We start from the raw sequence: 16,445 nt of genomic DNA on the forward strand, positions 1-16,445 counted from the left end.
ACTTTATTTTTTTTAGTCATTTAAGTACATGTCTATGAAAAAAACAAATTAAAAGTTTGTATTTAAAATTTTTTGTTGTTTCTCATAGTTTATCATATCAAAAACTGGAATAACACCAAGTACATAACATTACCTGTTCAACACCTTTTGGATAATTTGCAGGTGATTGGAATTAAGCCACTGAACACCACCTACAATTAATACGGTCTGGTCTGTGTTCTCCAGGGGACGTGACCTGAAACCCAGAAAAGAAAAACAACACACGTTGCTTTAAACAGATGGCAAACATTTTAACTACATTGCTTTGCATTTCACTGAACTGTATCTGGCACCCTGATCAGAGGCCTGATGTAATTTTCAGCTATTTTTTAACCACGCAATATGGTCTGCACAGGTTATGTTTTATTGTTTACTGATTTTAATTGTAAAATGTGTTAAACACATTTGGGAATAGAATGATGATACAAACAAGGGAGATACAGAGTTTGTACTGTACCTCTGCAGCAGCTGTTCTAGTGCTTTTTCAAAAGTCGGTCTCTGGTTTGCATTCATCCAGAACTGGGGGTAGTAGGAGTAACTGATAAATGTTTTCCCCTCATTGATATTGTGATAACATTTAACATCATGGGTCTTCTGCCATTCCTGAAGAGTCTTATTCACTCTTTCTATTAGATAATACATCATCCCTCTGTTAGTTGAGTCACCTATAAAAAGAATCTTCAGATGGAAAAAAAGATATGACTTAGAAGTTGTACAATCCAGAAACCAAAGCTAAAAAAAGCATACTGATAGTTGGGAGGTTTTTAAATGCTTCTCATAATGTTCCAGAAATATTTTTATGAACCGCCAGGACCCTGGCATCTTAATACTAAATTTCTCCTTTAGCAAAATCTGTGTCATTTGATTAATAAAAAGCTGTATTGTATATTTTGAAGGCAAAAAGTACAGGTTATAGATGGCTATAGCTGCAAAATTAGCCCTGCATTTTTCATCCTTGGTGATAATTTCTTCTGCTTAAGCTTATATTTACTTCCATTTGCTAGTACACACTTGCTCTCATGATTGCTTGCAGCTTCCTGCAGTTTTTCCTGCAGTTTTTCATGTGGTTTGTTCCTACACAGCATGTATTGCTCTTCCATAAACAGGATTCATTAGAATTTACACCAAAGTAACACACACACGCATGCACGCACAACCCCCATGAAGGATGCAGCTGCTGCCTTATTTGTAGAGAGATGGCCTTTCTGCAGTTTCAGAGGGGAAAGAAAAGGGTCTTATTTGGGTGGAGGATAATCTGAATAGAGTCCTGTTGTGTGTGATGTGACCACCAGGAAGCACCATGTCCTGAAAGGAGTTAGAAATCCTACCGGGATGACAGAAATGCTGTAAGCATAGCAGTCTCTGCTGAGCTACCCTGAACTTGAAAATGAATAAAGAAGTAAATTTGGGTTTGCTCCTACTCATTCCGTAGATTCCTCTGAAAAAACAGACATCTCTGTATGGGGAGACTACAGAACTTAAAGTGTTGTGGGATTTTTTTTAATGTTATTGCCCTATTTTGAGTGAATAGGACTAGCATTTCCTTCTGATGAAGCACGTAATAGAAGAAAAGTCCAAAGAGTAGGAGAACCCAGTTCACTGTGGTTTGCCAGTGAAAACTGTGTGCAGAATCAATTACCCAATCACCTCAGCCAGCAATCCGCAATGAGGAGCAAAAATGTAAAACTGGGATTAAGAAACCCATAGAGCCATTACACAGTAACAGCCCTGTTCTCTGCACAGAAATACTCAGCTTCTCCTACCTCCTCTGGCACTGAGGGTAGTTGGCATCCTGTAAACTGGGATTTTGTTATTTCATTTCTTAATTTGATTTGGAGTTTGATGTTTTTACCACTTCCACCTTGAATATTTGATTATGCAAATAAAATTCAGACTGCACAAGATGACATGTTTAAGGATATATTTCCAAAGCTTTTCTTAGAGATTTTATGTGGTAGAGGCATTTTGTACTACACTCATCTAACACATTTATCTATTTATCTATTTGTCTATTCCCATCAGGAATGTCACAGTTTTGAAAATTGATTCCACTTCTCACTTCTAACCCATTGTGATTAAAAATAAGCCACAACAGTGTACTCTTTCCACAGGAGAGAAGGAATTTCAGATGAGCATACCCTCATCCCTCTTGGTTAGGGCCAAGAACGAGCATGGCAATGCCTTCAACTTCTTATGCCTTGCCCGTTGTGGGCTGCAGAGAAGCCCTTGATAGATTATGTATGGTAGCAAACAAATTTCAACTAGCACTGAACCCATAGAGGCTCTTCTAACTCCTGTCCTGGACTTCTCAAAGCTGCTTCAATGAGGAAATTCTTTAACAGCTGCTGTTCATGCTTGTATTGCATAAGCATTTCTCTCATACGCAAGGGGGTTTCCAGCTTTTCACATCGTGTCAAAAGAAACCTCTTTAAATCAAGCATAACATGACTCACAGAAGTCAAGGATCCTTGGATCCATGGAAGGACTGGTTGCATATTCTTTCTCTCTTTCCCTCTCTGACAGACACACACATGCATAAAATTATTTACAATTAGGAAGACAGTCCATGCTTAGAATATGTCCTAATTTTAAAATAGGTTAACTTGAGGTTTTATGCAACAATTCTTTTAGGTTGCAAAATCTCTTAATCTCTCCAGCCTGTCTATATCCTTGTCTCTTTAATCTCCATTTCATAAGCCCATCGCTGTAGTATCTTGATGCATATGTATTTAAAAAGCAGTTCTCAGATATTCACAGGCAAGGACATCATTAGCTTGTAATGTGGGTGAGAACACTTCTGTGAAAACCTAACACATCATTAGCAGAATAACAAACAGGCCCTACCGAGTTACACACGTACAGCAGTTGGTAGAAAACACAGACTGCTTCTCATCTACTTCTAGTAACATATGACACCATTTTGTTATCACAGCACATGGGAATTGCAAAGGAGCATATTCAGCTATTAATTACACTAATTTGGCAGATGGGATGTTTTTATCTCATTCTAGTGTGACTAGAATTCTCATAGCTGTTTTCTCCTAACTATATTTGATCTAATCTCATCTACTACTGATTTTGAATAGCAGGACAACAACTTCCATGGAAAAAAAGGAGAAAAGAACCATGTACAATGCCAATGAACATGATGCACAGATGTCTTTTTTGCCAACACTTTGCATTCACCAGCAATTTAGGTGTGAAGAATCATGCAAACATTTCCAAAGTCTCAAAGACTGCAGAGCACCAAAGATGAAGATCTCTTTCCCATTGTTTTTGTTATGTGAAAATTAGAGCAAAACACACCCCAATCTACATTGTTAAATGATTTAGCATTTTAGGGCTTTGCAATTTTTCTATACCTACACAGGTACATACACACAAACAGTGGACCCATGACAGAATTTTCAAGTCTGCCCTGGGGTACCTTGCTGGCCAGGTCTGGAGATGGAGGGGAACTATGTGCAGTCATTTAGTAAACCCCTACCAGAAGAAAGAAGTTAGATATGATCATGTCTTAAAGTGGCAGCTCTAGTCCGGAAATGCCATGATGCTGGGCGCCATATGAAAATATCAGGTGGGCCTTAGCATATTCCTATTGTTTTTGTCCTGATGTTCTGAAAATGTGAAGTAGCTGACAGGAGTCAGAGCAGATTCCTTTAGAGCAATCAGCATCATGAAACAGGCAACTGTTAAGGCCCTGACATACTTCTTCAAATATTATCACAAGACTGATGAGACTGCGCTCAGCCCATTTCCAAATCAGGAATGAGAAAGATAGCAACATCACACTGGGGAAGAATACATGTTCCACCAGGGAAATTAACACAGACTTTTAGAAACAGGTCTGCTAAGAGAATAGTCAAGGCTTGCTGCAAGTGGGAAAGAAAGAAATGGGCCAAAGTGGACTTGTGGTTGTACAGAAAGACAGATCAAAAGGGGAGGTTATTCTTAAAGGTGTCAGTCAATTATAGTACCCATATTAGCATTCAGTCAAGAAGTCTTTGATTGTTCAAGTAGGTATGAGCCATATCAGGACTGTATCACTGGAATCAGACAAATTTGTTTAACTTTGTTTTTGTCTTCCACAGTGGAATCATGGCTTTGTTGAAAGGTATGAGAACTAGGACTGCAGTATGTGAAACCTATGGCCCCTGCCCTCTAGCTCTCAGAGGGAGCTCTAAAGTCTGTTTGCAGTCATCACGGGACAGTATCAGCAGTCATCCTCTGGAGACTGTGTGCTGGGATTTTGAAGGGAATGCTCTCTCATACGTCTGAAGAAGATCTCAGATAGCAAGATAGGTGTGCATTTCTTGTAATTTGATGCACCCCAGGCTGGTGGATGCTTAGCACATCACCAGCACATCTGCACACACACTCTGCATCCATTCATTAAGATTTTGTCTGCATCCAACAATCTGCTTCAAACCATTGGTTCAACCATGATGTGAGATGTGTAAATCCTGGAAAAAACCCCAAATTCTTCTTTTTCTTCTCCTCGAAAGAAAAAAAAAAATTGAAGTGGAGGAAGAGGATATCTGTAGGTACCTGTAGGTATCCTACCCTCTTTTCAAACTGCCCTTGTGGAGAGTTGGCCAAACACATTTTGTTGTGGTATGCAAGCCATCGGAAGGCATCTTTCAAAGTCCACCTTTTGCAAGTCAGCTTCATTTTCAGCAAATGCTTGGAGGACTCAAAGGTTAAAATAAGTGGTGTTTAGCCCCAGGAAGAAAACCTATGTCCTTCAACTAACCCAAGAGTTCTAATGAATGAAAATAATCTTTCAGTGTAATTGAATGTATGGTAACTATAGACACATTTATCTCTATACAATTAGATGAACTCACTGTAGTTGCACGTGCCATGCAGTATTTAATATGATTTGAACAAAAGGCTCCAGGGATGATTCTGTATTTATCTCTATGAAATAATGAGGAACATGATGACTTAGGTGTGTAGAGTAAAACATGCCTCATTTTTTTTACAAGTCTGGCACAAGACTTAGTCATATACTGTTCAAGTTGATGGGGCATTTGTCTGCAGGATGACTAAACAATCAGACATACACAGGTTCTAATTTTACCAGACAAAGAACAACGCTTCCACACAGACAGATGTTTTCACTGTCTTCTGTTGCAAATATTTTGTGTGAAAAATTCCATTATAGCTTAAAGGCTTTGAAAGATTGTGTAAGCATAGTGGAATTCACTTCTTAACAAGACCTATCATTAAAAATTAACCACACTTGGGAAATTTAAACACCTGAAAGTTCAAAACACTACTTAACTCTAAAATGTTATTAAGAAATTATAAGTAAAAATTCCTGTTTTAACAGCTGAATTTTAAGTACTTCAGCAAATATTGCCTTTTAATATTTCCTGTTCTTAATTACACATGACTCAATGGTACTTTATTATATGACTAAACTCTGGGTAGTATTTCTCAATGATAAGCAAAATATATATCCCTCCTGCTATTGAGGCCAACTTTCTATATACTGCTAATTGGATAAATAACAACCTGTTAGAACCCTTTTCCCTTCACCCATTTTTAAAAGTAAAAAATCAATCTTGTACAAAAATCAAAGAATTGTCTTAATACATTTGTATATGTATTACTGTAAAAAGTCATTAACCACAGCTACAGAGAATTTTGTTGAGCCAACATAATAGAGATGTAATATTTTATTATGATGAAAAATTTATTTGATTCAATTAGGACATACATATGGAGCTGCCTAAGAATGAGACAGTCTGCATCTCATTTCCCTTAAAGTGGAGGAGAAAAAAGCCTGCTGATATTAAAAGTGGACTGAAAGAAAATCTACTCAGCCAGAACAACCTTAACCTCAGCACTTCAAAATTTTCCTGTTTACTGTGTATGAAATACAGACATATGACTGACTATTCTTGCTAACACATCATAAAGCAAAATAAGGCCTCATAAAACTGTTTTGTGCATGTACATACATTCTCATGTCTCCATCAGCTTGAGTGTTATTGTTTCACTACAGGTGGTCTTAGTTTTTATGAAACCAAGTGTCCTGGTTTTGGGTGGGATAGAATTAATTTTCTTCCCAGTAGCTGGTACAGTGCTGTGGTTTGGGTTCAGGATAGAATAATATTGGTAACACACTGATGGTTTCATTGTTGCTGAGCAGCACTCACACTAAGTCAAGGACTTTTTAGCTTCCCATTCCTCCGTGCCAGAGAGGATGCTGGCACAAGAAGCTGAGTGGACACAGCCAGGACAGCTGACCCCAACTGGCCAGAGGGATATGTCAAACCATATGGCATCATGCTAAACAATAGAAGTGGGGGGAATTGGTTGGGGGGCAGTGGCTGCTGCTCTGGGATGGGATAGGCATCAGTCAGTGGGTGTTGAGAAATTGCATTGTGCATTACTTCCTTTGTATACTTATACTTCTTCTTCTTATTATTATTATTTTCCCTTCCTCTTCCATTCTGCTAAACTGTCTTTTTCTGAACCCACAAGTTTTACCTATTTTCTGATTCCCTCATCCCTGTGGGCAAGTGAGTGGATGGCTGTGTGGTGTCCAGCTGCCTGACAGGTTAAACCACAACACACATAAACAACTTAATTCAAACAGTTTTATATGGACACAAACTAAAATAGCAGTTAATGATGATGTGGAATCAACTGGAACTCAGCCAGGGAAATGGATTTCTCTTATAGAGAAAGATTACAATTTTACAGATGTGCTTTAGAAAACAAATCAATTTTAATGTAAGAAATAAAAGCAGCCTGGAGTCAGAAAGCAAATTAGAAAGCATTTTTGAAGGCATAATTATGATGCAGGCAGGAAAGAAGTACTCTGTTTAGGTGACCACAGATATATTTCAGAAACACTGACAAATGAATACAAGTTAGTGACCAAGAGATATCTGCTGCATTTTGCCATTGTTCTATGAAACTCGAGAACAAGAGAAAGATTGCACTTTAAAACACAGTTCGTCTTCCATGTGCTGCATTTCAGCCAAAAAGAGCATTCACTTTACATCTTAATTCATCACTTGCTGAAGTGAACACAAATCAGGGACACAGCACAGCACTGGTTAATTGTTGCATGTCTCCCTTCACATTCATTAAAGGTAGAAAGATAAGTAGGCTTTTTTTCATCTTTTTTTTTTTTTTTTTTTTTGCCATATAAAACTAATACAGAAGCACATGAAAACAGCCTCCAGCTACCAAAGTTGAAATCTGACAGTGGTGTAGAGATTAACACCTCCTATTCAAATTAAAAGATGTAATCACAGACTTATGCTGTTTATGTCTTAGCATGATCATAGAATCATGGATTGGTTTGGGTTGGAAGGGACCTTAAAGATCATTTGGTTCCAACCCCCTGACATGGGCAGGGAACCTTCCACTAGTCCAGGTTGCTCAGAGCCCCATCCAGCCTGGTCTTGAAGACCTCTAAGGATGGCAAGTTCACAACTTCTCTGGGTAACCTCTGACAGAGCTTCACAATCCTTAGAGTAAAGAACTTCTTCCTAATATCTAAACCTACCCTCTTTCCAGCCATTCCCCCTTGTCCTATCACTACCTGCCCTTGTAAAAAGTCCCTCTCAATCTCTCTCGTAGACCCCCTTCAGATACTGGAAGACTGCTCTAAGGTCTCCCCAGAGCCTTCTGTACTCCAGACTAAACAGGCCCAACTTTTGGAGCCTGTCTTCATAGGAGAGGTGCCCCAGCCCAGTGACCACTCACAGGCCCTCCTCTGGACTCATTCCAACAGTCAGCATTTTTCTTTTGCTGAGGACCCCAGAGCTGGACACAGTACTCCGGGCAGAGCAGAGGGAGAAAATCACTTCCTTCAGCCTGCTGCCCACACTGCTTCTGATGTAGCCCAGGGTGTGGTTGGCTTTCTGTACTGTGAGTGCACACTGCTGGCTCATGTTGAGCTTTTTGTCCACAAACACCCCCAAGTCCTTCTCACCAGGGCTGCTTTCAGTCCATTCTCTGCCCAGCCTGAATTTGTGATTGGTATTGCCCTAACAGAGGTGCAGGACATTGCACTTGGCCTTTTGAACTTCTTGAGGTTCACAGAGGCTCATCTTTCAAGCCTGTCAAGGTCCCTCTGGATGGCATCCCTTCCCTTCAGCAAGTCAACTGCACCACACAGGTTGGTGGTGTCAGGAAACTTGACTAGGGTGCACTCAATTCCTGTGTCCATGTCAACAGCAAAGATGTCCTTTGTAAGGGATTTTGAACTCCAGAGACTAAAGTTACACAAGCTGAATATTCAAAATCCCTCCACAGAGAGGCACCCAGGTTAGTTGAGCCCATTTTGAGTGGACACATGAAGTTCTTAGTGAACTTCAGCAAACAAAAATGTAAATCAAACAGCATTCCAGATCACCTCAGTGTCCTCACTTGGGTTGATGACTTTTTCCCTTTCATTTGGCACTCATGCTATTTTTTGACATCTGCTTTTGTTTCCAGCATTGAAACCTCCTGCTTATTTTATTAAGGAAATTATGATATCTTCAGTTTGAGATGTCAGTGATCTCTGTAGTACTTTGAGACAAGGTATATAATAAATCAAAACTAAAATCACAATTGAGGAAATATAAACATTTATAGATGGTTATCAAAATCTCTTTTGAAATAAACATGTATTTGTTCACAAGAATTATATCTTCCTGCTTCTCAATAGCTCCTTTATAAAAAGTCCAGGTTGCTTAAACCTAAATAACACAGACAAAAGTCTTTTTCAGTAAGCAAATGAAAAAAAATTCTTTTTCTACTACATCGATTGGACAGCGTAAAGTAATTCCAAAGTTTGACTTATCAAAGGCAGAATCAGGATCTTATCAGCCAAGAAGGGAACCATTTTTTTTCATCTGACTTTGGTATGAAGAAAGTCTCTCTTAGATCTTAAGTTGTATTGACAAAAAGGAGTTGATCCAATTTATTTATTTATTTGGTAAAAGAAGTAAAAATGCTATTGCAAAATGTCACACAAAATTAAAATCACTACAAAGTTATGATAAAATAACATCTGAAGGAAAGAGATAGGAGAAATATACTAAAAGGGGAGCATGCTTTAGAGTGATGACTTTAAAAGAATAAACCAGGCAAATGGACACCTGTGCAAAGGTAACAGGGGTAATTCAGCAGATTTCTACAGAGCAGCAAAGGTTATCAGACAATGTCAGGAGACTCCTGTAAAAGGTGCAGAATGGGAAACAAGTGCTATTAGTTTTACAGAGATTTTTCTCTTAAGGTGTTAATGTAGGTCACATAGGATCTGGCTGTCATCTGACACTAGAATAGATCAGCAACCTCAGAGTTAGAATATCATGGAATTTGATTTATGAAATTGAGCTTCACAGACACTCATTTCATATACTTGGTTTTAATAGAGCCTTTACAAATGCTGTCCTCTTTTTGACACTCATGAATGAGAGTGGTCAGCTTCGGGATGTGGAAATGTCAGCAAATCCTCTCAGCAATTCCCTGGCAATCTACTTCCACAGTGGCATACTGTTCCTCCACTGTCCTTCAATTGCCTGACCAAAGGCTGGTTGCTTGTCAAAGCAGCCTTATGACCATGGAAATCAAAGACCAAAGCAAAGCAATCATATTCTTGAATATTTTTCTCTGTGGTCAGTCCAGAAGAGCTTGCTTTGTACATGAGAAGCAAATCAAGCTTCTCCTCAGTCATAAAAAGCAATATTTTTTTTGAAAAATATTCTAGGAGTAACCTACAGCTCTATAGTAAACAGAGAAAACCACAGGCAGAAATAAAGCAAAATAGCAATAAAGTCCTTTGTGCAGGGCAAGAAATTTATCAGAAATGAAGGAGGAAATATTAATTGAAAGACTATTATTTTTGTATTTGTCTATATGGAAATGCTCTTGGATTTTATCAAAATGCCACTTTTAGTTACTATTTTCTTACCTAGGCAATACACTTTAAAGAGCTTTATAACAATTACTTACTTTCTGGATATTTGTATCCTCAGTAAGGTACCTGAGCCTCAGATCAGAGCTCTCTCTCAACAGTTTAACAGTCATAGCATGCTTATTAAGGAGACCTTGTGTTTCCAAGCAATCACTTTAGAAGCTTCACTAAAAGAAAAGAATGTGCAAGAAGACTTGGTAAGATTAGTGTGCACAAGCAATGCCATGCATTAGGTATGCAGCAGAAGAAAACCAACTTGCATGGGAGACAAAACTGTGACAACAATGCAAATACATCCTCCATTTGCTGTCCTTGCGTACTCACTGCAGGTCAGACTGAACCACATACACCATAGGTCTTGAAACTCCAGTGGTGTGACCTAAGATCCTCTGTGAAATGGCAGCAGACAACTGTGTCTGCATATGAGCCTAAATTACAGACAGCAGTTGGTTTTCATCCCTGTGAATTTTTCACCCCAATATTTTTCTAGTTTTAATAAAAAGGGATTTTTCTCACATATCAATCTTAAAAATACTTTGAAAGCTTCAGGACACTAAATATCCAGGTAAATAAGAATGAATTAAAATGTAAAGCCTTTTACATACCCTTCTGCCCTCCACACAGTGCTGGAGCTTGGGCTTGGCCAGCACAGAGTATTGGCAGCCGTGGGGCTGCCACGTTATTTCTCTCCAGTCGCAGGTTCTGTTGTCAGAGCAGCTGAGGCAAGGGACAATCCATTGCCCTGGAAAACAGCAATGAATGTCAGCACCTCCTCTGTATTCTTCTGAGTAGTTTTATTACACAGGAAGTAAGTAAGATATTTTTGAGTATTTTATTCACATATGAGTAAAAAAACCTCTTATGGGAGTTTCCCATACATTAAATGCCCTCCAATCCTTTGAAGAGACTATTTCGTTTCACTGTGTTATGCCCCTTTCCTTTAGCTAGGGTGGGAGTTTCTTCCTTTCCCTGAAAGAGCTGCGAATGCTCAAATTTGACAGCCAGTTGTGGGTTCATTTCTCAGTCCATGTTGCCTTTCTTGTAACAGCTTATCCTTTCTCAACACAAGGGGTATGCGAAAGAGAAAATGGGTGAGGAGGTTGAATACAAAAAGAAAATATGCACATTCAGACATGTCTGAAGATTCATTCTCATCTACAATGAAACCTCTAAAGGTTGGGTGTACGGTTGAGAGCACTTGATATAAAAATGAAGCAAGACTAAGACTTTATTCCAAAACACTATTTTTTTTAACTTGTGAGAATTCAGAGGATTGTCCCAGACTGCAAAAATACACTTCAGAAGATGACAGTAAGGTGAAATGAATAATATATGTGATTTATGAGAGCCTGATCTTATTTACAAAAATTATTTTGATTAGGAGCATAAAGTAGGATTATTAAAAATCAGTGGGTTTTAGTAATCCCTTATCTAAGTTTAAATGGTTTTGTTATTTTGATTTTCTAAAACTATTCCTTTCCAAAATCCTACTGGAAGCTTGAGGGATTTAACTTCTGAAGGAAGACAGAAAACTTTTGAGTTGCCTTCATATTCAGATGAACAAAAGAAACACTTTTTCTAGCTGTTATAAGTACAAGGTGCTGACAGTATCTCCCAGTGCCTATGTAACTGCCAGCAAAACCTACTTCTGTTCTTATTGAAGGCATTACACAAAGAAGGGCACAGAGGCCTGAGATCCTTGTGCCACTGTTATTGGGCCTTGCTACCACAGATGAGTTTCTCACCAAAGCCCAGAAAACAGCCCCAAAGTCAAATGTTTGGAGATCAGACCTGGCCTTAGAGTCTGTCCCCACCACTGCTGCCAGGCAGCAGCTCAGCAGCCAGCTGTGCGTGATGGATTGCTGCTGCACAGGAAGCAACAACAAAAAATACAATACTGCCTTTTGATATTTCATCTGGCCAGGGACTGAGGGGGAGGCTGAGTGAAGAAACCCTCAAGGATCCCAGTGGCCTTGGGAGAGTCAGCTGCTACCTCAGGAGCAAGGGAGTTTCCAGGGAGGCAGTTTGTGCTTGCACTTAGGCAAAAGTCCAAGGGACTATGTTTTGGTAAGTAGCAGGGTGAGTCGTCTTAGTAGATAAAGAAGTCCTTCTAAATAAAAGCATCAAGAATTTTTTGTAGGGAAGCCCACACAGGTACATCTAAAGGATGAATACATCCCACAGTGCGGTGACCATGCAGTACCAGTGGCTGTGTACACTGCACAGCTGCCCTTCTTTCTGCCCGGTGCAGAACATGCTCACACCACCCTCAGAAGTACTTGTAGATGATTTGGAGCAAATTATAGCAGACTGAACCTAAACAAAACCTTGGACTCTGGCTTTGAGCACAGTGTGGTTCAGTGAGCATAACCCAGCTTCCCCTGTTCCCATGGGCATGGGTGCCTCATGGAAGCTGTGCTGGGCAAGCAGCCCAGTTCCCAGCATGGAGGGAGGAAGGAGAGAAGGAGGGAAACTCAGGACCATGGTGGGAGAGTGCAAACAGAAGGACAGAGATACTCATGCTTCTTGCTCAGAGGAGTTTCAAACTTGCATTTTCTGCACCCTAATCACTCAGCTGTTAGGAGATATATTCCCCACTCAGTTAAGGACCATTTTAAAGTTCAAAATTCATTAGGACAGGCAAACAGCATGCTTGTAACCTGGTAATTTTTGTGTGAAAAGAGAGATCTGAACTTTGGTCCCTGAGCAAGATCCTATGTAGAATTTTTATCAAGGGGTTAAATTGAATCTTTATCAAGTTACAAAGGGGATAATCAGGTTCTGGAGCAGGGAGTCCTCTTCCAAATTAATACCCTGCTCAGCTGGGACACCAGAGGTTGAATTTAGACTTTTTCTCTTACTGTAGCCTCCCAGCACTGCCTGTTGTGAATCCCTTACTCATGCTGGCCCTCCCTTGGCTTTGGGGTGCCCTGTTCCAGGCTGTGGTCTCTGGCCATCACTGGGACCAGGAATACTTTGACCCTCCAAGATTTCTATTGCCACTTGTGGATCTTGCCATTGGCTCCCACTTTGCAATCTATGACTAAGTGGTCATTCCCAGCTTCACAGCCTTCTCTTGAGGAGATTGAAAATGCTAGGTCTCTGATAACCCAGCAATAGGTGCCATGCAAACACCTTTTACTGCTTTGTACCTTTTGAGAGCAGGGACAGAATGGTTGGTTGGTTTGAAGTCTGGACTCAGACCCTGCCACTACTATAGAGGCCTTAATAAATGACCCAAGAGATGTTTCAGGCAGTGACCTATATTTTAAAATTATATGAAAACTCAGTATTTTTTTTCCTGATGTTGTAATTTTTCTTTCAACCCAAATATATAAAAGTTCTGGCAATGTCTACAACATATGAGATCCCTCATTTCATGGAATTTTCTTTTTAACATCCCATACTTTTATGAGCTGATCTGGTTTTAGGTAATAAACTAGAAAAGTAGAACTATATAAAATGAATATTGAGGAGCCAAAATATCTGAAAAATAAAAGTTTAAACTTTGGCAACTGAAAGTGATAAGTAACTTTTGACAAGCTTCTTTTAAATAGTTTGGTTTATGGTCAATAATTCCCTAGGCATATTAATGAAAAAAAAGATCAATTTCTGGCATATGTTAAAGGTTAGTGGCAAATGTAAAAATATTTGAGAACACACATATATGGAGATAAATTCATATTTATAGGAAGCACTAAACATTTAATGCTAACAGAATACTTCCTGGTTTTATATTTACATAGAGTTTTTAAATGATGCGTGTAAGTTTATGCATTTTAAATCCAACTATTGTGAACTCTTCATGTTGCAATTTCACAACAGTTGGTCAATGAATTCTTAACCTTCAGAAGTAGGATTTGTTAAAAGATAAAATGAATCTCACAAAAAAGAAGACAACAGTGAAAAATTGCAAACAGTATTAGCTTGGAAATTAGGTTTATATTCTATGGCAATTTTAAGTTGCTCTTCCCTCACTTGTATAAGTTAGCAGCACATAATCCAGCTTTCAGCACCATTTCAATCAGGCAACATTTTGTGGTGCTTCAGGCAAAAGCACTAACATTGGCTCTACCAGGAAAGGGCAAGTTTACCAATAATTAAGTGAATGAGAGCAAGAAAGAAAGACACACTGTTAGTTTCTTCACAAAATAAAAATTTGCATAATCAAAGTTTTATGAAAACCGGTAAGCAGGAGGTTTCCACAGGAAGATCGAAAGCTGGATTTTTGGCTCATTAGGGTAGTTATCAGTTGCATACATAAATCTTCTGCTTAAGATACGAGATTAAACATTGCCAGTACTCCTTGAAACTGTTCTCATAAAATTGCATGAAAATAAACAGACTTTCAAAATAATTACTTGGGATTGTTTACTTTCTATTTAAAAAATATTAGCCTAAAATTGAAAGTTTTAAACAATAACGGCTGTACACTTGATAGTTTTGCTTTTTCTTTCAGTCTCTTTTATTTTTATTCATCCTTTTACATTGTCATAGTCACAATTACACATATTTTGCTTTCAAATTTAAAATCAAGGTTTTTCTATAGTGCTGAACAATCATCCATAGAAAGAGAAAATAGTATTCTAGCTTGATAATTCAAAATCTAAATGTTTAACCTACACTGATTTAAATCTGTTGATTTATGACTAGTTTACTTTTGCATTTGGTGTTTATTTGGTACCCTAAGACCTTTAGAAAGGTTTTTCTCTGTGAATAAGCTATGGAAATATTTTTCTTTTCATTCTAGCTGCATCTATGAAAAACAAAAGTAAAAACTGTTTTTAAAAGGACATGATTTGCTACAGAATAAATAGCCTTAGGCCTATGGACTTATGTCCAAACTGAGATTTACTCCCTTGTAACCAAAGGACACATTCATTTTGCTGGACTTCAATTTATGTCTCTGCTGGATCCAGATCCAGACAGCTGTTGAATGCAAACAGAGACCACACAGAATTATTTTAGACTGGGTACAGTTGTAGGAAGAATAGAAAGTGGGATATAACTAAAACATACATGTCACAGCAACAGAAAGTTAAAAGGGAATTTGTGATATCTTACCCACCAGATTTTGTAATTGTCTACCAACCACATTCTACAGACTGCAGTAACCTGATCCACCTGCAGGAATTTAGCACAAGTTGGGGTTCTCATGGTGTCTGTCAGTTCTCTCTCCCTCTCTCCCTCTCTCCCTCTGAGAAGCCAAACACACAGTTAATATTTGCTGACTTCTGTATTATTGATAATGCAAAAATGAACAACGAGTTAATTTTCATATGATAGCCTGGCTCAAACCACATGAATCAAAGGAGAACTTCTGAAAGAAAAAGATTTTTTTGGTAGAAAAATTGTAATTTCATTCCATGACATAAACACAAAGGAAAGAAACTTCCCCTGTTGTATATTTGCATTTATTGATTAAAAGAGGGATGGAGAGAGAGAGAGAGAAATAGTGCAAATTAAGTGTATATTTGGAAAAGTGTTGAATTTCCTTCAAAGAATAGTGCCAGGGTGACTAGGAGAAGAGGAAGTCACTTCTGTCACAGTTAGACCCTGAATTACTGCCTCTGCTCTACCTCAAAAGGTTAGAAATGAGTCGTGAAATCCTGGTTGTACTGAGCTATAAAGCAGACTTCTAAATTCTACCATTAAAGTCAGAAGAAGTAAGGTTTCATCTCTTTCTCTGATGTTCCACCTCAGCCTCTGTCTGTGAATGCTCAAACACAAGCTCTTCTCAGCACAGATATATTTTACTGTAGTAGTACCTCAGTGTCCCTATGAAACTGTTTCCTAGCATGAGAACAGTGTATGACACCACCTTACCTCTGCAGAAGTTTTGATTTGATTTCTGAGAGAAAATGACATTGCTTGGCTTCTCTGAAAAATTAACTTATTTACGAGATGTTCCTGCTTTAGCAGGGAATTTGCCATTTGCCATTGTTCATTGCCAGGACTGGTATATCATTTGTTGGTTACAAATTTGGAATGATGCTTTCCAGTTCCAGGTGGGAGCTGAGACACACATTAACTCTATACAGCCACTTGTTGCCAGATGCTGCAAACCCCACTAGACACTAGACACCTGTTGGCAATATTCACTTTATAAGCACAAATTATTCTTCCCTGTTTAATAAACTTGTCCTTTGAGTATACATCTCCTGAAGTTTGTTTGAACTTTAATTTTGTATATTATTCACAATAGGGCTGCAAAAGATACTATATGCAGCCTCACTTAGCTAGATTCAGTATTCAAAAAGAGTATGCTGTACATCAGGAGAAGGAGATGGTCTGCCCGAGAAAGGACTCAGTGGATTTGGTTTGGGCTTTCTAGTTTTGAACTTTATGTCCTGATATTGTTGCATAGAATGATTCACAACTTGTGTGATTAAAATACGCTGCTAGGAACAGCAGTGTCTCTTTTGTGCATTCCCTCCATATAACACACATTTATTACATGCCTCTGTTTCAAATC

At 38.6% G+C, this 16,445-nt stretch overlaps 1 protein-coding gene across 4 annotated transcripts in view; it reads right to left on the reverse strand.

The window, feature by feature from the left end:
- Positions 1–16,445, reverse strand: part of CPED1 (cadherin like and PC-esterase domain containing 1) — a 142,089-nt gene that overhangs the window by 8,867 nt on the left and 116,777 nt on the right. For 3 of the 4 annotated variants that reach the window (XM_068996560.1, XM_068996553.1, XM_068996567.1), the window contains exons 18-20: positions 10,576–10,712; positions 497–717; positions 134–235 (exon numbers count right to left, since the gene is read on the reverse strand). In XM_068996560.1, coding sequence (XP_068852661.1) covers positions 134–235; positions 497–717; positions 10,576–10,712 — 460 coding nt within the window. Of the gene's footprint in view, positions 1–133; positions 236–496; positions 718–10,031; positions 10,138–10,575; positions 10,713–16,445 lie in introns of those variants that run through there. The other variant, XM_068996576.1, reaches the window with a different exon arrangement.

Source organism: Aphelocoma coerulescens, chromosome 1A (assembly GCF_041296385.1).
Source record: "Aphelocoma coerulescens isolate FSJ_1873_10779 chromosome 1A, UR_Acoe_1.0, whole genome shotgun sequence".
NCBI lineage: Eukaryota > Metazoa > Chordata > Aves > Passeriformes > Corvidae > Aphelocoma > Aphelocoma coerulescens.